A 15172-nucleotide genomic window follows, 5' to 3' on the forward strand; every position below is an offset into this window, starting at 1 on the left:
TTAATGAAGCATTTGATTAATTAACTTATAATGTTGGGTGATATCAGTGAATCAGATTACTAAAAATTTCATCATCGAAACATAACCAGGGATGCATTTCCCAAAAGCATCTTAAGCCTAACTTGATATCAGACCAACTGCAACAAATGGTCTGTACGATCAAATTAGACTTGCAATGTTTTTCAGGAAACCAGCCCAGGGGGCTGTTCCATAAAAGCCGCTTAGAAAAGCGGGGATTAAACTCCAAAACCGGACTTGAATGAGCCTAACAAATAAGTTGGGGCTAAAGTTGTTTCATAAAAGGAAATTGAAGTTCACGCAATCTCACTAATTTGATCCAGGTTTATCTAGTCTAGATAATTGCGAAGCAGCCCTAGAGGTCGATCATGGATCAAATCGATCCACCATCAAACAGCCTATATTTTGTGCTGTTTTATGCGTTTGTGACATGTTTTTTTTTTCCTCTCAGTGCAAAACTTATATTTTTATATGCTAAAATATTTGTTATTTGGACATTAGATGTGCCTTATTTAGAGTTTTAAACCTACAAGTGTATTTTTATGATATATTCAAATGTAGGCTAATATACTGTCAATTACTAAGCTCAGATTCATCTTACCAGTTAAAATTCATACTGTGCTTTTGTAATTATTTATTTTTAATTTTGTGATTTTAACTTCTGCTTTACAAAGCTTTTTTTTTTAGATTGTGTTCTAATGTTCTTCTAATAATCATAAACATGTACTACAGCTGCCAAACAAACCAGAGATAAATGTATTCATAAGTCTATATTGTCTAATTTATCATTGTAGCCTTATTTAAGTTGATTTTCTGTATACTGTGTATTTATTTTTGGACTAATAGTGGTTAATAAAGTCCAATAATGGTATGAGAGAGAGTCAGTGGTAATATCATTGTGTTCTTGTCAGTCAGTGTTAGAGGATCTGTGTAACAGCTGAGGCTTAGCCTGACAGTTAGCCTGCCCTGGACCAGGCTAGTTTCCCAGCATAAGTTGCCAGGGTAACTGAGTTTGAACTTTTTTAAGTTTGCTTTATGAAACCGAATCTACCAAAAATAAGCCTGACTAACCGAAATAAGCCTGGCTTATACTCTAATCTTGGTTTATGGAACAGCCCTCAGGTCATAGTTTCTCTTGCAGTAACACATGTGCTTTATAAACACAACGTTGGAACAGTCAGAGAAAAACTAGGCTTAAAAATGAAAAGGGTCAAGAGCCCAACTAAAGCAAACACTGACCACCATAATGGTAACTTGAAAAGAAAAATTCCATAAAACATTACCGTCTAAACTTCTGTTGAATCTCAAGAACTTTTGTCGATGTATGACAGAAATAAAGTCCAACTGGTAATAATAAGTGCAACAATGTGTAATGACTCAAAGTCAGTTGTAGTTCTTGTGTTTCTCTTTTTTCTGTTATTGTTTTTTCTCTTTCCGTCAATGATTCTGCTTATTAACATCAGGTGTCACCACTAATGGCCAATCATCACTTAATTAATCACTTAATTATCTCATTAACTTCAACACTGCTTCAGTGTTAATTTTAACACCCTGTAGTGTGGACACATATAAACACTGAGGAGTGTTAATTTAACACTGGGGATTTTGCTGTGTGGCCAATATACGATCTGAGAGATTGATTAAAAAAATAGTGGATGAGGTTTGTGAGTCACTGCCACAGTCACTGAAAGATTTTGCCAGTGACAGTGATGCGCTCTTTCAATGGGAGGATAGGTGTGAATATGTTTTTCCAAACCTTGATGTTTCTCTAGCAGTGGAAGATGGGCTTGGCATAGAGAATAATTTTCTTTCATTTTCAAATGTACAGCTGGGTTCATTTGAAGAGCTGGGCAAGAAAAAAAATGTATATTCTGTGTTTGAAAATACTCCATCTGAGATCTTTGGAGGAAATTAAATCATCAAGGTGGTTGGATTTTTTTGGCCCAGATCAGTCCGTGAAAGGCTGTTGGAGATCTTTGTATAAGTTACCAATTGATAAACGGACAGGAGATCTCCAATGAAGAATAATACATGGGGCTATAGCCACCAACAAACATGTAGCACATTTAGATCCCAGTCAAGGGGTGGGATGTCCATTCTGTACACAAAATGAAACTTTGTTTCATTTGTTTTGTGGATGTTGTAGGTTTAGGAGAGTTGTTTCATTTATTAGAACAGTGGTGCTTGATTTGGGGTGAATGTTTTTCCTTTTTCTTTGTTTATTTTTGGACCAAAATATTCTGTAAGGAAAAAGCAAAAACATGTTTTGATGAATTATGTATTTGGAGTGGCTAAACTTTCCATATGGCTTTCAAGGAAACAACATGATTCATAAAGAAGGGTCAAAAGAAGTGGGTGGAGTGTTTTTAGGATTATTAGCCGCTCGCCGTAGAATTGAATATGCTTATCACAAGTTGACAAATAATTTACAGTGTTTTGTTGAAAAGTGGTCTGTTGCAAATGTACTTTGTGAAGTTGGTGATGATGGAGAGATGGTTTTATCTTTTTAATAATACAAAGTGTGTGTAAGATTGATGTAATAATGTTGATGTTTTTAGAATGTTAAATTAGGAATTAAAGGAAACTTTAATCTCTCTCTCTCTCTCTCTCTCTCTCTCTCTCTCTCTCTCAGGGGAAGTGGGCGTCTCTGTCACGTTCAGCTCTTCATGTTAAACATGTAACCAGGAAAGAAACACTCAAAACTCTTCTGAACACACATCGAGAGCTTCAGAAGAACTGAATCTACTAACAACAGAGAAGATCATTTAATAAGAGAGAAGAATGAAGATCATCTGGACTTTCACTCTGATGATGATTCCTGGTAAGAATTCAATAGATTCAGATTCAAACAGCACAGATTCAATCTTTTTAGTCTTTTACTTCAGTTCAAGTTTTTCTATTGACTGTTGAGGAAAGTTAATTTCTGTGTAAATTAAAGTGTTTTAATGCTGGTTAGTTGTAGGTGTCGTGAGCTCCATGAGTGTGACAAGATATTCAGGAGGAGGAGTCACAATCAAATGCAAATATGATGAAGGATATTCAGATTATATAAAGTATTTTTGTAAAGGACAGTGGTCAGATTGCACAGACCAAATCAAGACTGATATTAAAGATAAATGGGTTCGGTCTAGAAGATTCTCTCTGTATGACGACAGAAGATCAGCAGTCTTCACTGTGACCATCAGAGATCTGAGAGAAGAGGATTCTGGGACGTACTACTGTGCAACTGAAAGAGTTGGAAACGATTTATACACTGAAGTGAATCTGAAGGTTTTAACAGGTGAGTAACTGAGACCCTCAAACTCATGATGATCTCCAACATCACGATACTGATACTGATATAAATACTGTGGTTTGGATTTAACCCATAAAAGATGCCAGATAATCAGTTACTAGGGCAAATACACTGACTTTTTTGTCCCCTAGTGTGTGTGTGTGTATGTCTCGCTAAAGTTTGTGTTTATCATTGAATAAAAATAAATACTACTGTGTTTAGCAGGTCAACAAATCAGGACAGTGAGAGGATATTCAGGAGGAAACGTCATTATAAACTACAAATATGGGATGAAACACAGAAATAATTTAAAAAGCGTCTGTAAAACTGCAGCAGATCAGTGTTTTACTGTAATAAACACTAACAGAAGAGCAGAATGGAAACCTGACAGACGATTCTCCGTTCATGATGACAGATCTGCAGGACTCTTACTTCTGTTTATCAGAGATCTGAATGAGAATGACTCTGGAAAATATAAGATTATAGTCAAAGTTTCTGAAGATTACAGTTTCTTCTCTGAGTTTAATCTGGACATTAAGAAGGGTGAGCTGCTTTCAGTCATTTATGCATTATTTGACAGAATCCATGAATATATCTGGTGATTGTAACATTGCTGCACTTTATCTGGATCTTAAACAGAGGATTGTTGTGTGAAGAGCATCAGTCTATCAGCTTCTGCAGGAGGATCTGTGAACATCAGCTGCAAATACCCACAATCCCACATTCATGATGTGAAGTTTCTGTGCTGGAGATCTGGAGCTGATCTCTGTGCTAAAGAGACGTCTGTGAAGGAGAGCAGAAGATGGAGGGATGAGGGAAAGATCCGGCTGTATGATGACAGAGAACAGCAGCTCCTGACGGGAAGCATCAGTCATGTGACTGAAGAAGATTCAGAATACTGGTGTGGAGTTCAGTCTGATCAAGGACACAAGATCTTCATCACACGAGTCCTGATCAATGTTACAGGTACAGATGCAGATCACTGTGTGTCATGTGTCATGTTTGCAGCTGATTCTGTTCAAGCAGGTTTAACCACAGGATTATTTTTAATTTGGATGTTCTTTCTGTTCAACAAAGCAAAACCACAAACAGTTAAAAAGAGGAAGTATAAAAACAAACTACAGTTTATATGTTTTTAGTTTATGAAGGTAAAAGTGCAGCTTTGTGTAAAACAATGATGCTGTTCTGAACAATGAGAAACTACACTGCTGTCCTTTTACCACACTTTTACTGCACTTTAACAGTGCTCATCAGTCACTCTGCTGACACTGTATTATTCAGTGTGAAACGTACTCGGTTACCTAATGTAACCTCGGTTCTCTCTAGAAGAGGGAACGAGTATTGGGTAAGTTGCTCTACGCGTCACAGCCCGCCAGAATGGGTGTGGCTTAGCGTATATAAGGACGTGCTCAATAGGCTGATCTCTGGTTTTTATGGATGAAGCGAATAAGCTCGTGGCGCGAACACGGCAGGTTCAAAATACTCGTTCCCCCTTCTAGAGAGAACCGAGTTTACATTAGGTAACCGAGTACGTTCTCTTACGAGAGGTTCTCTCGTATTGCGTAAGTTGCTTACGCTACGGGAACCCCTTGTCAACGCCGTGCGCGCCGAGCATCCGAGCATGAGTCCCGGGGAAACCCGGGGAGCCTAACATGCGGGAACAGGCGGCCAGCAACGCAAGCCAGCACATGTCGTAAGCACTTCATGGGGACACAGAGCGGCTCTGCCGGTCTGTGTACAACACATGGAAAAGACGGCCAGCAGCGCAGGCCATACAAGTACATAAGCACCTTATAGGGAGAAAATAGAGCGGCACCGCCGGTCTATGTATAGAGAGCATCACCCCTTTTACACAGCCGTAAGGTGAATAGGCGGCCAGCAGCGCGGGCCAACACAATGCACAAGCATAAGATAGGGGGACACAGAGCGGCTCCGCCGGTCTATGTATGGAGAATCTCATTCCACAGTGCAGCTCAACCAGAAGAGCTAGTAGTACATGAGAGTAGTCTGCACATAACAACTGGGCAGAACGTACATATCACTTATAATGATAAAAGTTTAGCCTGCAAGGCGGGAACTTCCAGGTTATAAAACCTCACGAACGTGGAGGGGGAGGCCCAGCCTGCCGCCATACAAATGTCGTGGATGGAAATCCCGCTGGACCAAGCCTACGATGAAGCCGTGCTTCTTGTGGAATGGGCCCTGATGCCTATAGGGAACTGCAGGTGTTTGGACGCGTAAGCTGTTGCAATAGTGTCCACTATCCATCTGGATAGGCTCTGTTTCGAGGCGGCGAGACCCTTGGTGCGCCCGCCAAACGAAATAAAGAGCTGCTCAGAACGCCTGAAAGCGGCGGAACGCGTGATGTATACTCTCAGCGCCCTGACGGGGCATAGGAGGTTATCACTGTCCCCGCTATCGGATGCTGGCAGAGCCGACAGGGAGATGATCTGCGCCAATCGCCTTGGGGACGTAACCGTGTCTTGGTTTGAGTAGTAGTAGTAGTAGTAGTAGTAGTAGTAGCTTTATTGATCACTTAGTCACAGGTACCAGTGAAATTAGACGCGTAGAGTCTTCTCGTAGAAGGAGCTCTAGACTGCGTGATCGTGTTCACGACCCCTTTTGGCAAAGCAACGGGTATTTGTTGATTATCCACGCATGCAGAGACCGGCGCTCTGGATGGGGATGCCAGATCGATCCACCGGCCTGGGAGAGAAGATCTCTCCTCACCGGGATCGGCCATGGGGCTACGTGCGACAGCCTCACCAGCTCTGGGAACCAGGTCTGGTTCTCCCATCGCGGGGCTATGAGAAGCACTGAGTGGCGCATTCCTCTGATCTCTTTGATTACCTGTGGTAACAGTGAGATCGGAGGGAAAGCGTACAGCGGGCAGCTGGGCCAGGTTTGGGCCAGCGTGTCCTCGCTCTTCGAGATGAATCTCGGGCAATGAGCGTTGTCTTTCGACACAAAAAGGTTGACTTCCGCTTTGCCGAAAAAGCGCCATAGCGACTGGACTGTCTGAGGGTGCAGAGACCATTCTCCCGGGGGGAATGTTGTCTCTGGACAGTCTGTCTGGGCCAACATTCTTGTAGCCCAGCACATGTGCGGCTCTCAGCGAGCGCAGTGAGTGCTGGGACCACACGAGAAGGCGTTCTTTCAGATTGCAGAGGGTCCTGGATCTGACACCGCCCTGGTGGTTCTCGTAGGATACCATGGACATATTGTCTGAACGGACTAGAACATGGTGGCCCCGTATGTGTGGGAGGAAACGTTTGAGCGCGTTCTCGACCGCTATCATCTCCAAACAGTTTATATGGAGACATTTCTCCCGGTCTGGCCAAAGGCCAAAGACCGGTCTGCCCTCAAAAAGTGCGCCCCAACCTGAGTTGGAGGCGTCCGTCGAGATAACTTTGCGGTGCGAGATGGCTCCCATTGTCACTCCCCGCTGGTACCAGTCGGCCGCTAACCAGAGTTTCAGTGCTGAAACGCCGCTCTGAGTCACTCTGATTCGGATGCCGCCGGACACCCAGGCTCGGTGAGGCACTCGAGCGATCAACCAGCGTTGCAGCGGGCACATACGCAGTAGACCCAGCTGAAGCACTGCTGCAGCTGAAGCCATACATCCCAGCATCCTCTGAAACATTTTCAGGGGGGTGCGGTGCTGCCCTTCTGGAAAGACGCGGCCAGGCGCTGAACACGGCGTGCGCGCTGTGTCGACAGCCGGGCCGTCATTGCCACAGAGTCCAGTTCTAAACCTAGAAAGGAGGCTGACTGACTGGGCAGTAATGAGCTCTTGGTCCAGTTGACCGTGAGACCCAGGCTTTCCAGGTGGCCGAGGAGCACTGGTCTGTGAGCTGTGTGGAATATAATCAAACGTGATATGAGTCAATGATGAAAAATCATATATCTTCTTGTTTCTGTAACGGATGACAGACAGGATGTATATGCAACAGCGCTCTTTATTGAAAACACACAGATGGTCAGAAAACTCAGCACACAGATGGACGCCAGACAGCGGGACAGGTGGGCGGACACAAACGCAGGTGGAGTGGTGACGCAGGGACCTCGGTGGGCAACTGGTGCTGGTGCTGTAATCCTGAAGTGATCCCTCGTGAAGTGGTTGATGATCAAGTGAAGAGTGCAGGTAATCCAGGAAGACTCAACGAAGACAGGAAGATCCAAACGGCACAGGGAAACACAGGAACAGGCACGGGAAACACACCGGGAAACCATAACGATCTGACAACATGAGACACCAGTTACTGAGCTTATAAAGGGACATACAATTGAAACCAGCTGGCGCTACTGATCACTGATGATCAGTGACCACGCCCACAGACACACACACACACACACAACAGCACGTTAGACGAGAGAGAGACAGTGAATTCATGAACCGTGACAGTACCCCCTCCCCTAGGAACGCCTCCTGGCGTTCCCCGACGGACTTACCTGTCGATTGTAATCATCGATAAGGGAGTGATCCAGAATGTCTCTAGCAGGAACCCAACTTCTCTCCTCCGGACCGTAACCTTCCCAGTCCACCAGGTACTGAAATCCGCGTCCCCTCCTTCTCGAGTCCAGAATACGGTTAACCGAATAAGTTGGTTCCCCATCTACGAGACGCGGCGGGGGGGGAACCGGGACTGGCGGATTAATGCGTGCCCAAAACACAGGTTTAATCTTTGACACATGAAAGGCGGGATGAATTCTCCTGTACGCAGGAGGAAGTTTGAGTCGGACTGCCACCGGACTAATGATCTTGGTGACAGGAAACGGGCCGATGAATTTGGGAGCAAGTTTATTAGAAACGGAGCGGAGAGGAATGTTCTTGGTTGAAAGCCACACTTTTTGACCAACGACGTATACGGGAGGCTTCGACCGGTGGCGATCGGCCTTAGCGTTGGTGCGCGCCCCCACTTGGAGAAGAGTCTCACGGGCTCTAGTCCAAGTGTGGCGACACCTCTGGATGAAGGCGTGAGCGGAGGGGACCGCGACTACGGATTCCGTACTAGCAAAAACTGGTGGCTGGTAACCTACACTACATTCAAACGGAGTAAGGCCCGTGGATGACACTGGTAATGAATTGTGGGCGTACTCCACCATAGAGAGTTGTTGGCTCCAGGAGGAAGGATTCTTGGAAACCAAACATCGCAACACTCTCTCCAGATCTTGGTTGGCTCTCTCCGTTTGACCATTGCTTTGGGGATGAAACCCCGAAGAGAGACTGACAGTCGCCCCCAGTAACTTACAAAATTCTTGCCAAAATTTGGACACAAATTGGGGTCCCCTGTCGGAAACCACGTCCATCGGGAGGCCATGTAAGCGAAAGACGTGATCTACGACAGTTACCGCTGTCTCCTTGGCTGAGGGTAATTTGGGCAAGGGAATAAAATGAGCCGCCTTCGAGAACCGGTCCACGACAGTCAAAACGACCGTCTTGCCCTGGGAGGGCGGGAGGGCGGTAATAAAATCTAGCGCAATGTGGGACCAGGGTCTCGAAGGGACAGACAGCGGTTGGAGTAACCCATCCGGGGGTCGATTGGAGGTCTTGCCAGTGGCACAAACCGAGCAAGCCAAAACAAAACTGCGGATGTCGCGAGCCATTAATGGCCACCAGAATCGTTGCTTCACCAAAAAACTGGTGCGATTTACTCCTGGATGACATGCTATACTGGAACAGTGACCCCACTGAATGACGTCGGACCGACACCCCTCTGGCACAAACAAACGATTCGATGGGCAATCGGGCGGAGGCGTTACCCCTTCTAAGGCTTTCATAACCTTCGATTCGACCTCCCATCTGAGAGTGGAGACCACTAATGTCTCGGGTAAAATACACTCGGGAGTAGACGGGCGTTCGGATTGGTCAAAAATACGAGATAATGAATCGGGTTTGATGTTCTTGGAACCCGGGCGGTACGAGAGAGTAAAGTCAAAACGTCCGAAAAAAAGTGCCCACCGAGCCTGCCTAGAGTTGAGTCTTTTGGCGGTTCTGATATATTCTAGGTTCTTATGATCGGTCCAAACGATAAAAGGTACCCCTGACCCTTCTAACCAGTGACGCCACTCCTCCAGCGCTAACTTGACTGCCAACAATTCTCTGTTACCAATGTCATAGTTACGTTCTGCAGGTGATAAACGATGAGACAAAAACGCGCAAGGATGCATCTTGTCGTCTGTGGAAGAACGTTGGGAAAGAACTGCTCCTACCCCCACCTCTGACGCGTCGACCTCCACCACGAACTGACGTGATGGATCAGGGGCAACAAGGATGGGAGCCGAAACGAAGCGGCTCTTAAGTTTGGCGAATACAGCCTCCGCTGTATCGGACCACCTGAACGTCGTTCTGGGGGAGGTCAAGGCGGTCAGAGGTGCGGCTAGTTGGCTGAAGTTGCGAATAAAACGCCGATAAAAATAGGCAAACCCCAGAAACCTCTGTAGGGCCTTACGGGAATCTGGACTTGGCCAATCTATCACAGCCTTAACCTTGTCAGGATCCATACGCATTCCCTCAGACGAGACGATGTACCCTAGAAAAGGAACAGACTGTGCATGAAAAACGCATTTCTCCGCCTTGACAAAAAGCCCATTCTCTAGCAACCTCTGAAGCACTCGTCTGACGTGCTGAACGTGTTCCTGGAGAGAAGATGAAAAAATCAATATGTCATCCAGGTAGACATATATGAACTGGTCAACCATATCTCTCAGCAGGTCATTGACGAGTGCCTGGAAGACCGCTGGGGAGTTGGACAGCCCGAAGGGCATGACCAAGTATTCAAAGTGCCCCCTGGGGGTATTGAACGCGGTCTTCCATTCATCGCCCTTCCTTATGCGAACCAAATGATAAGCGTTACGTAAATCCAATTTTGTGAAGATGGATGCTCCCTGTAACCGCTCGAAGGCTGAAGACATCAGCGGCAAAGGATAAGTATTCTTTACCGTGATGTTGTTCAACCCTCGGTAATCAATGCACGGTCGCAGAGATCCATCCTTCTTCCCCACAAAAAAGAACCCCGCCCCCGCTGGAGATGAGGAAGGTCTAATGAATTTGGATGCTAGAGAATCAGAAATATATTTCTCCATAGCCTCCCTTTCTGGAACAGAAAGTGAATATAACTTGCCTTTAGGCGGAGACTCACCTGGCACTAAGTCTATGGCACAGTCATAGGGACGATGTGGAGGGAGAGAAGCAGCACGAGACTTACTGAACACTTCTCTCAGGTCCTGGTACTCCCCGGGCACGTTAGACAAATTCACCGCCTCCTCCTGGAATACAGACACAGGTACAGACGTACACGCAGACACAAGACATGACTCATGACACGTATTACTCCACATAGAAACAGAATTGTGACCCCAATCGATTCTGGGATTATGTAAAGTGAGCCAGGGATGTCCGAGTACGATGGGTGCGAGAGGTGAGTCCATAAGGAGGAATGATATTGTCTCTGTGTGGTTGCCAGAAGTGATGAGAGTGATAGGTTCAGTGGAGTGTGAAATGTCAGGAAGTTGTTGTCCATTGAGAGCCTTGACAGAGATTTTGTACGGAAGAGGGGAAACCGGGATGTGAAGATGATGAGCCAGTTCTGAGTCCATAAAATTACCTTCTGCCCCCGAATCCAGTAAACCCTTGGTGTCGTGCGTGTGGGTTGCCCACCTTAGTCTTACCGGAAGGAGAGTAGCTGATGATGGTGATGATGAGGTCTTCTCGGCGGAGATCCCACCCGATAGTAGCCTCATTGTTACTACCGGGCTTGATCTTTTAACGGGCACGAGTGGATGAAGTGACCCGCCCTCCCGCAGTATAGACACAGTCCTTGGGACCTCCGCCGTTCTCTCTCCTCCCGGGAAAGCCGAGCTCTACCCACCTGCATGGGCTCGGGATTACAAACGGGGCTGACCGTGTCCAGGTTCTCAGAGCGCGGGTTCTCCATCCCGCGAAACGGAAGGTTCTGTTGGAAGCGACCCATTCTGCTCAGCCGAGCATCCACTCGCAGCGCCAACTCAATAAGTCCATTCAGACTGCGTGGAAGGTCCAGCATGTAAATCTCCCTCTGGACACGGTCAGCCAACCCATGCAGGAAACGATCCCACTGCGCCTCCTCGTTCCATCGGCACTCTGCAGCCAGGGTGCGGAACCGGATGGAATATTCCGACACCGAGCCGTTACCTTGGTGGAGATCGGCGAGTAGTCTGGCTGCCTCCCTACCCGCCACCGCACGATCGAAGACCCTCCTCATCTCCTCGGAGAGTGCCTGGAACGAGGCGCAGCATGGATCTTGATTCTCCCACACTGCCGTTCCCCAGAGAGCCGCCTTGCCAGATAACAGCGTCAGCACGAATGCCACCTTCGACTGTTCTTGACTGAACGTCAGCGGCTGTAATGAAAAGTGCATAGAAAATCGGGTCAAAAATGCTCTGCAAAACTCCGGTTCACCTGAATATCCCTCCGGTATCGGAAGTCTCGGTTCGCGCTGCTGGGGCGGCTCTGGTGGATTGGTCTGAACGGGCAGTGTGGGCGGCGCAGTGGGAACTCTTAGCTGTTGGAGTTGTTGGGTGAGCTCGGACACCTGCGTCACAAGCGCTTGCACCGCCCGACCTGTGTTGGCGATGCTCTCTTCCTGGGTGTCCATTCTCGCGATGCTTCGAGTCGCAAACTCGTCCCAACTCGTGGCGCCTGCTACATCCATAGATGGTCAGATCGTTCTGTAACGGATGACAGACAGGATGTATATGCAACAGCGCTCTTTATTGAAAACACACAGATGGTCAGAAAACTCAGCACACAGATGGACGCCAGACAGCGGGACAGGTGGGCGGACACAAACGCAGGTGGAGTGGTGACGCAGGGACCTCGGTGGGCAACTGGTGCTGGTGCTGTAATCCTGAAGTGATCCCTCGTGAAGTGGTTGATGATCAAGTGAAGAGTGCAGGTAATCCAGGAAGACTCAACGAAGACAGGAAGATCCAAACGGCACAGGGAAACACAGGAACAGGCACGGGAAACACACCGGGAAACCACAACGATCTGACAACATGAGACACCAGTTACTGAGCTTATAAAGGGACATACAATTGAAACCAGCTGGCGCTACTGATATCAGTGACCACGCCCACAGACACACACACACACACACAACAGCACGTTAGACGAGAGAGAGACAGTGAATTCATGAACCGTGACAGTTACTAACTCGCAGAATTACCGTTCGTGGTATTGTTTTATTCAAGAGATTCTGACGGTGTTGAATCCCTAACACAAAGTACAAAATTGTGCATTCTGTCGTTTATATCAGTTTATAAGTGTATTAGGAACAGATTAAATCTCCTCCGAACATCGTCCCAGAGGGCATGTACTTTGCGAACAAAGGAAGTTTGCCGCCACGCGCCCTCCCAGATGATTGGGTCATGCGCGTGAGAAAGGCGTAGCTTAGCTCCTTCAAAACACGGAACCACGCTCTGTTCTGGGCAGTTCACCAGAGAGAGATCCACCCCCTCCACTACAAAGCTCCAACCGGAGCTTTTCGTTTCTCTTCGTTTGTTTTCTAATTTCGTTTTTATTCTAAGTCTTTTTCTTTTATCTACCTCAGTTTGAGTTTGTCCTTCATTCAGTGTATCCATGAACGAAACGACTTTAAGACTAATCATCTTTAGTACGTGCTGCAACTGAGTTATTCGCATCATCTACCTCAGCCCAGAAGAAACCGAACAGAAGACACGTGGCAAACGCATCCTTTTCAAACCAGCTGCACGAAAGGGGCCAGATCAAAGCAAGTAACATTACAAGTCTTAATTTCGCAATCTGAAAAGAAATGCTGTTTTAAGGTTGTCTAGAAATTCCTAAAAGCCTTTGGGTCTCAATTTGAAGTAACTGTTTGAACTGTTTTGCTCTGAGAAAATCTCTCTCTTTCTCTCTCTCACAATCTCTCTCTTTCTCTCTCTCACACACCCTCTCTCTCTCCCACTCGCTCTCACACTCTCGCTCCCTTTCTCTCTCTCTCTCTCTTTCTCTCTCTCTCTCTCTCTCTCTCTCTCCAATATTTCGTATATTAATTATTTTGTATTGTTCGTTTTGATATGCATATTTACTCCTGTGTGATTTAAGTAGTCTATGTATCCTTAGTTTGTTTTATTAAACTCCGTAATCTTTTGAGTTGAATCTGTCTCATTGTTATCCTAACCTGAAGTCCCTGAGAATGTTGATTTAAGCTACAAAAGCTCTATTTGGTTTGATTATTGAGATATCTAAAGTGCCTTACACGAAAATATCATTCCTTGTGGCCACAGGAAAGTTATTGTCGTGTTTACAGGCCAGTAAGTTTGATAAGGAATTCTCGCATACAGTTCGCTGGACGGACAGTTTGCGTGATAACTGAATTTGAATTACATGAAAATTTATCCTGATAATTGATATGATTTTACCGACCTATAGAAATAGTTACTACGAGCAATTGTGTTAATTATTCATATACGGTGAGGTATAAACTACTCCCTATTTGGGATAATTTAATTTGTGTATGCGATATAAATATTCATCATCTCATGAATATTACCCCTCATTTGAGTTAATAATTCCCTAAACAAGTCATTGTCGCTACAGTGGGCTCGAGAACCTGATTCGGAGGTGCGGGTGCGGCGCAGCGCTCTCGGTGCTCGAATACGGTGGCTCGCGGATAGCGATGGCTGGCCGTTTTACACGTGATGTCCCGGTAGCTTTGGACGGGGAACATATTGTGCGAGGAACGGGGCGCCGGGATGGCGCCGGGGGCGAGACATTCGTCAGTATGTGTGAACGCTTGTGAGCAGGCACAGGAGATACATCTGTGATGTGACCGGCAGGGAGCGGCCGTGTAACAGAGCGGGCAGTGGGTAGGTGTGGGCACAGGGTTGTGGGCACATGACCAGGGGCGGATCTACAGGGGGGCAAGGGGGGGCAGGTGCCCCCCCACTCTAGAGCCTTGCCCCCCCAGCTGCCCCCCTAACTTTGATTATCCAAAAACTGTACCTTTAAAAACAACCCGCCACTATGTCCAATACATTTACCAAAAGTGAACAATTTCATTTTTAATTTTAAATGTATTATTCGCCCCTCCCCCCTGCCCCTCAAATACTTAGCTACGTCCCTGATTCAAACGTGCAGAGCGACGTTCGCTCAGTCTGGCTCACACACAGCGAGTCTGCTGCGTTGCGGTGGCCCTGCAACCCGACTGGAGAGACTGAGCTGCCCCAGAGCCTCTGAAGGTGAAGTGAGTTTCCCCATGTGAAGTTTAAACACACGTTTAACTTAAAGTTACATTTGTAATTAATGTATTGTATGCTAAAGACGATTCAGCATCAGCAAAAACAGTGAGTCTATTACGTTAGCCAAAATCAGCGGTCATATTGCTCCCTCGTGATAGGTAAGAGCACTCTTCCCTTTGATTAGCCTAATTTTTATTTTAGTAAAGACAAGAACAGCTTAATAAAAAATCTAAAATATTGTGGGGCAGCGCTAGGGCTGGGCTAAGGGGGCTTAAGCCCCGAATGTTTTTAGTAAAGCCCCGAATATTTTTTTAAATTGTCTTTCTCAGAGCAAAACAATTAATCAGAAAAACAAATGTGAATAAGATTACAGCGGCCGCGATTACCTAATCATGAACAGTGCAGTTTTATTTATATTTTTTCCTTTGCAAGCAGGGGCGGAGCTACGTGGTGGCCAGGGGGGGCCACGGCCACCACTGGTCAAGGCTCGGCCTCCCTGCCGGCCCCCCCAAACTCACGGCCCCACCCCCAGTCTGAGGAGGGGGAAAATAAATTTAATTTAAAGAAAAAAACCCTCCTGAGTTTAAATAAATACTCATAAATAAATACTCGACCCCCGCCGAGTGAACAGGGGGG

General features: G+C 46.4%; 1 protein-coding gene across 1 annotated transcript in view; it reads left to right on the forward strand.

Moving 5' to 3' along the window:
- Window positions 1-3168: 3168 nt before the first annotated feature.
- LOC311279710 (uncharacterized protein) overlaps window positions 3169-15172 on the forward strand; it is a 54984-nt gene continuing 42980 nt past the window's right edge. Inside the window, exons 1-3 of the mRNA XM_084391389.1 lie at window positions 3169-3298; window positions 3518-3835; window positions 3932-4258. Coding sequence (XP_084247515.1) covers window positions 3583-3835; window positions 3932-4258 — 580 coding nt within the window. The 5' untranslated portion in view covers window positions 3169-3298; window positions 3518-3582. The remainder of the gene's footprint in view (window positions 3299-3517; window positions 3836-3931; window positions 4259-15172) is intronic.

Source organism: Rutilus rutilus (assembly GCF_951802725.1).
Source record: "Rutilus rutilus genome assembly, chromosome: 2".
Classification (NCBI taxonomy): Eukaryota; Metazoa; Chordata; class Actinopteri; order Cypriniformes; family Leuciscidae; genus Rutilus; species Rutilus rutilus.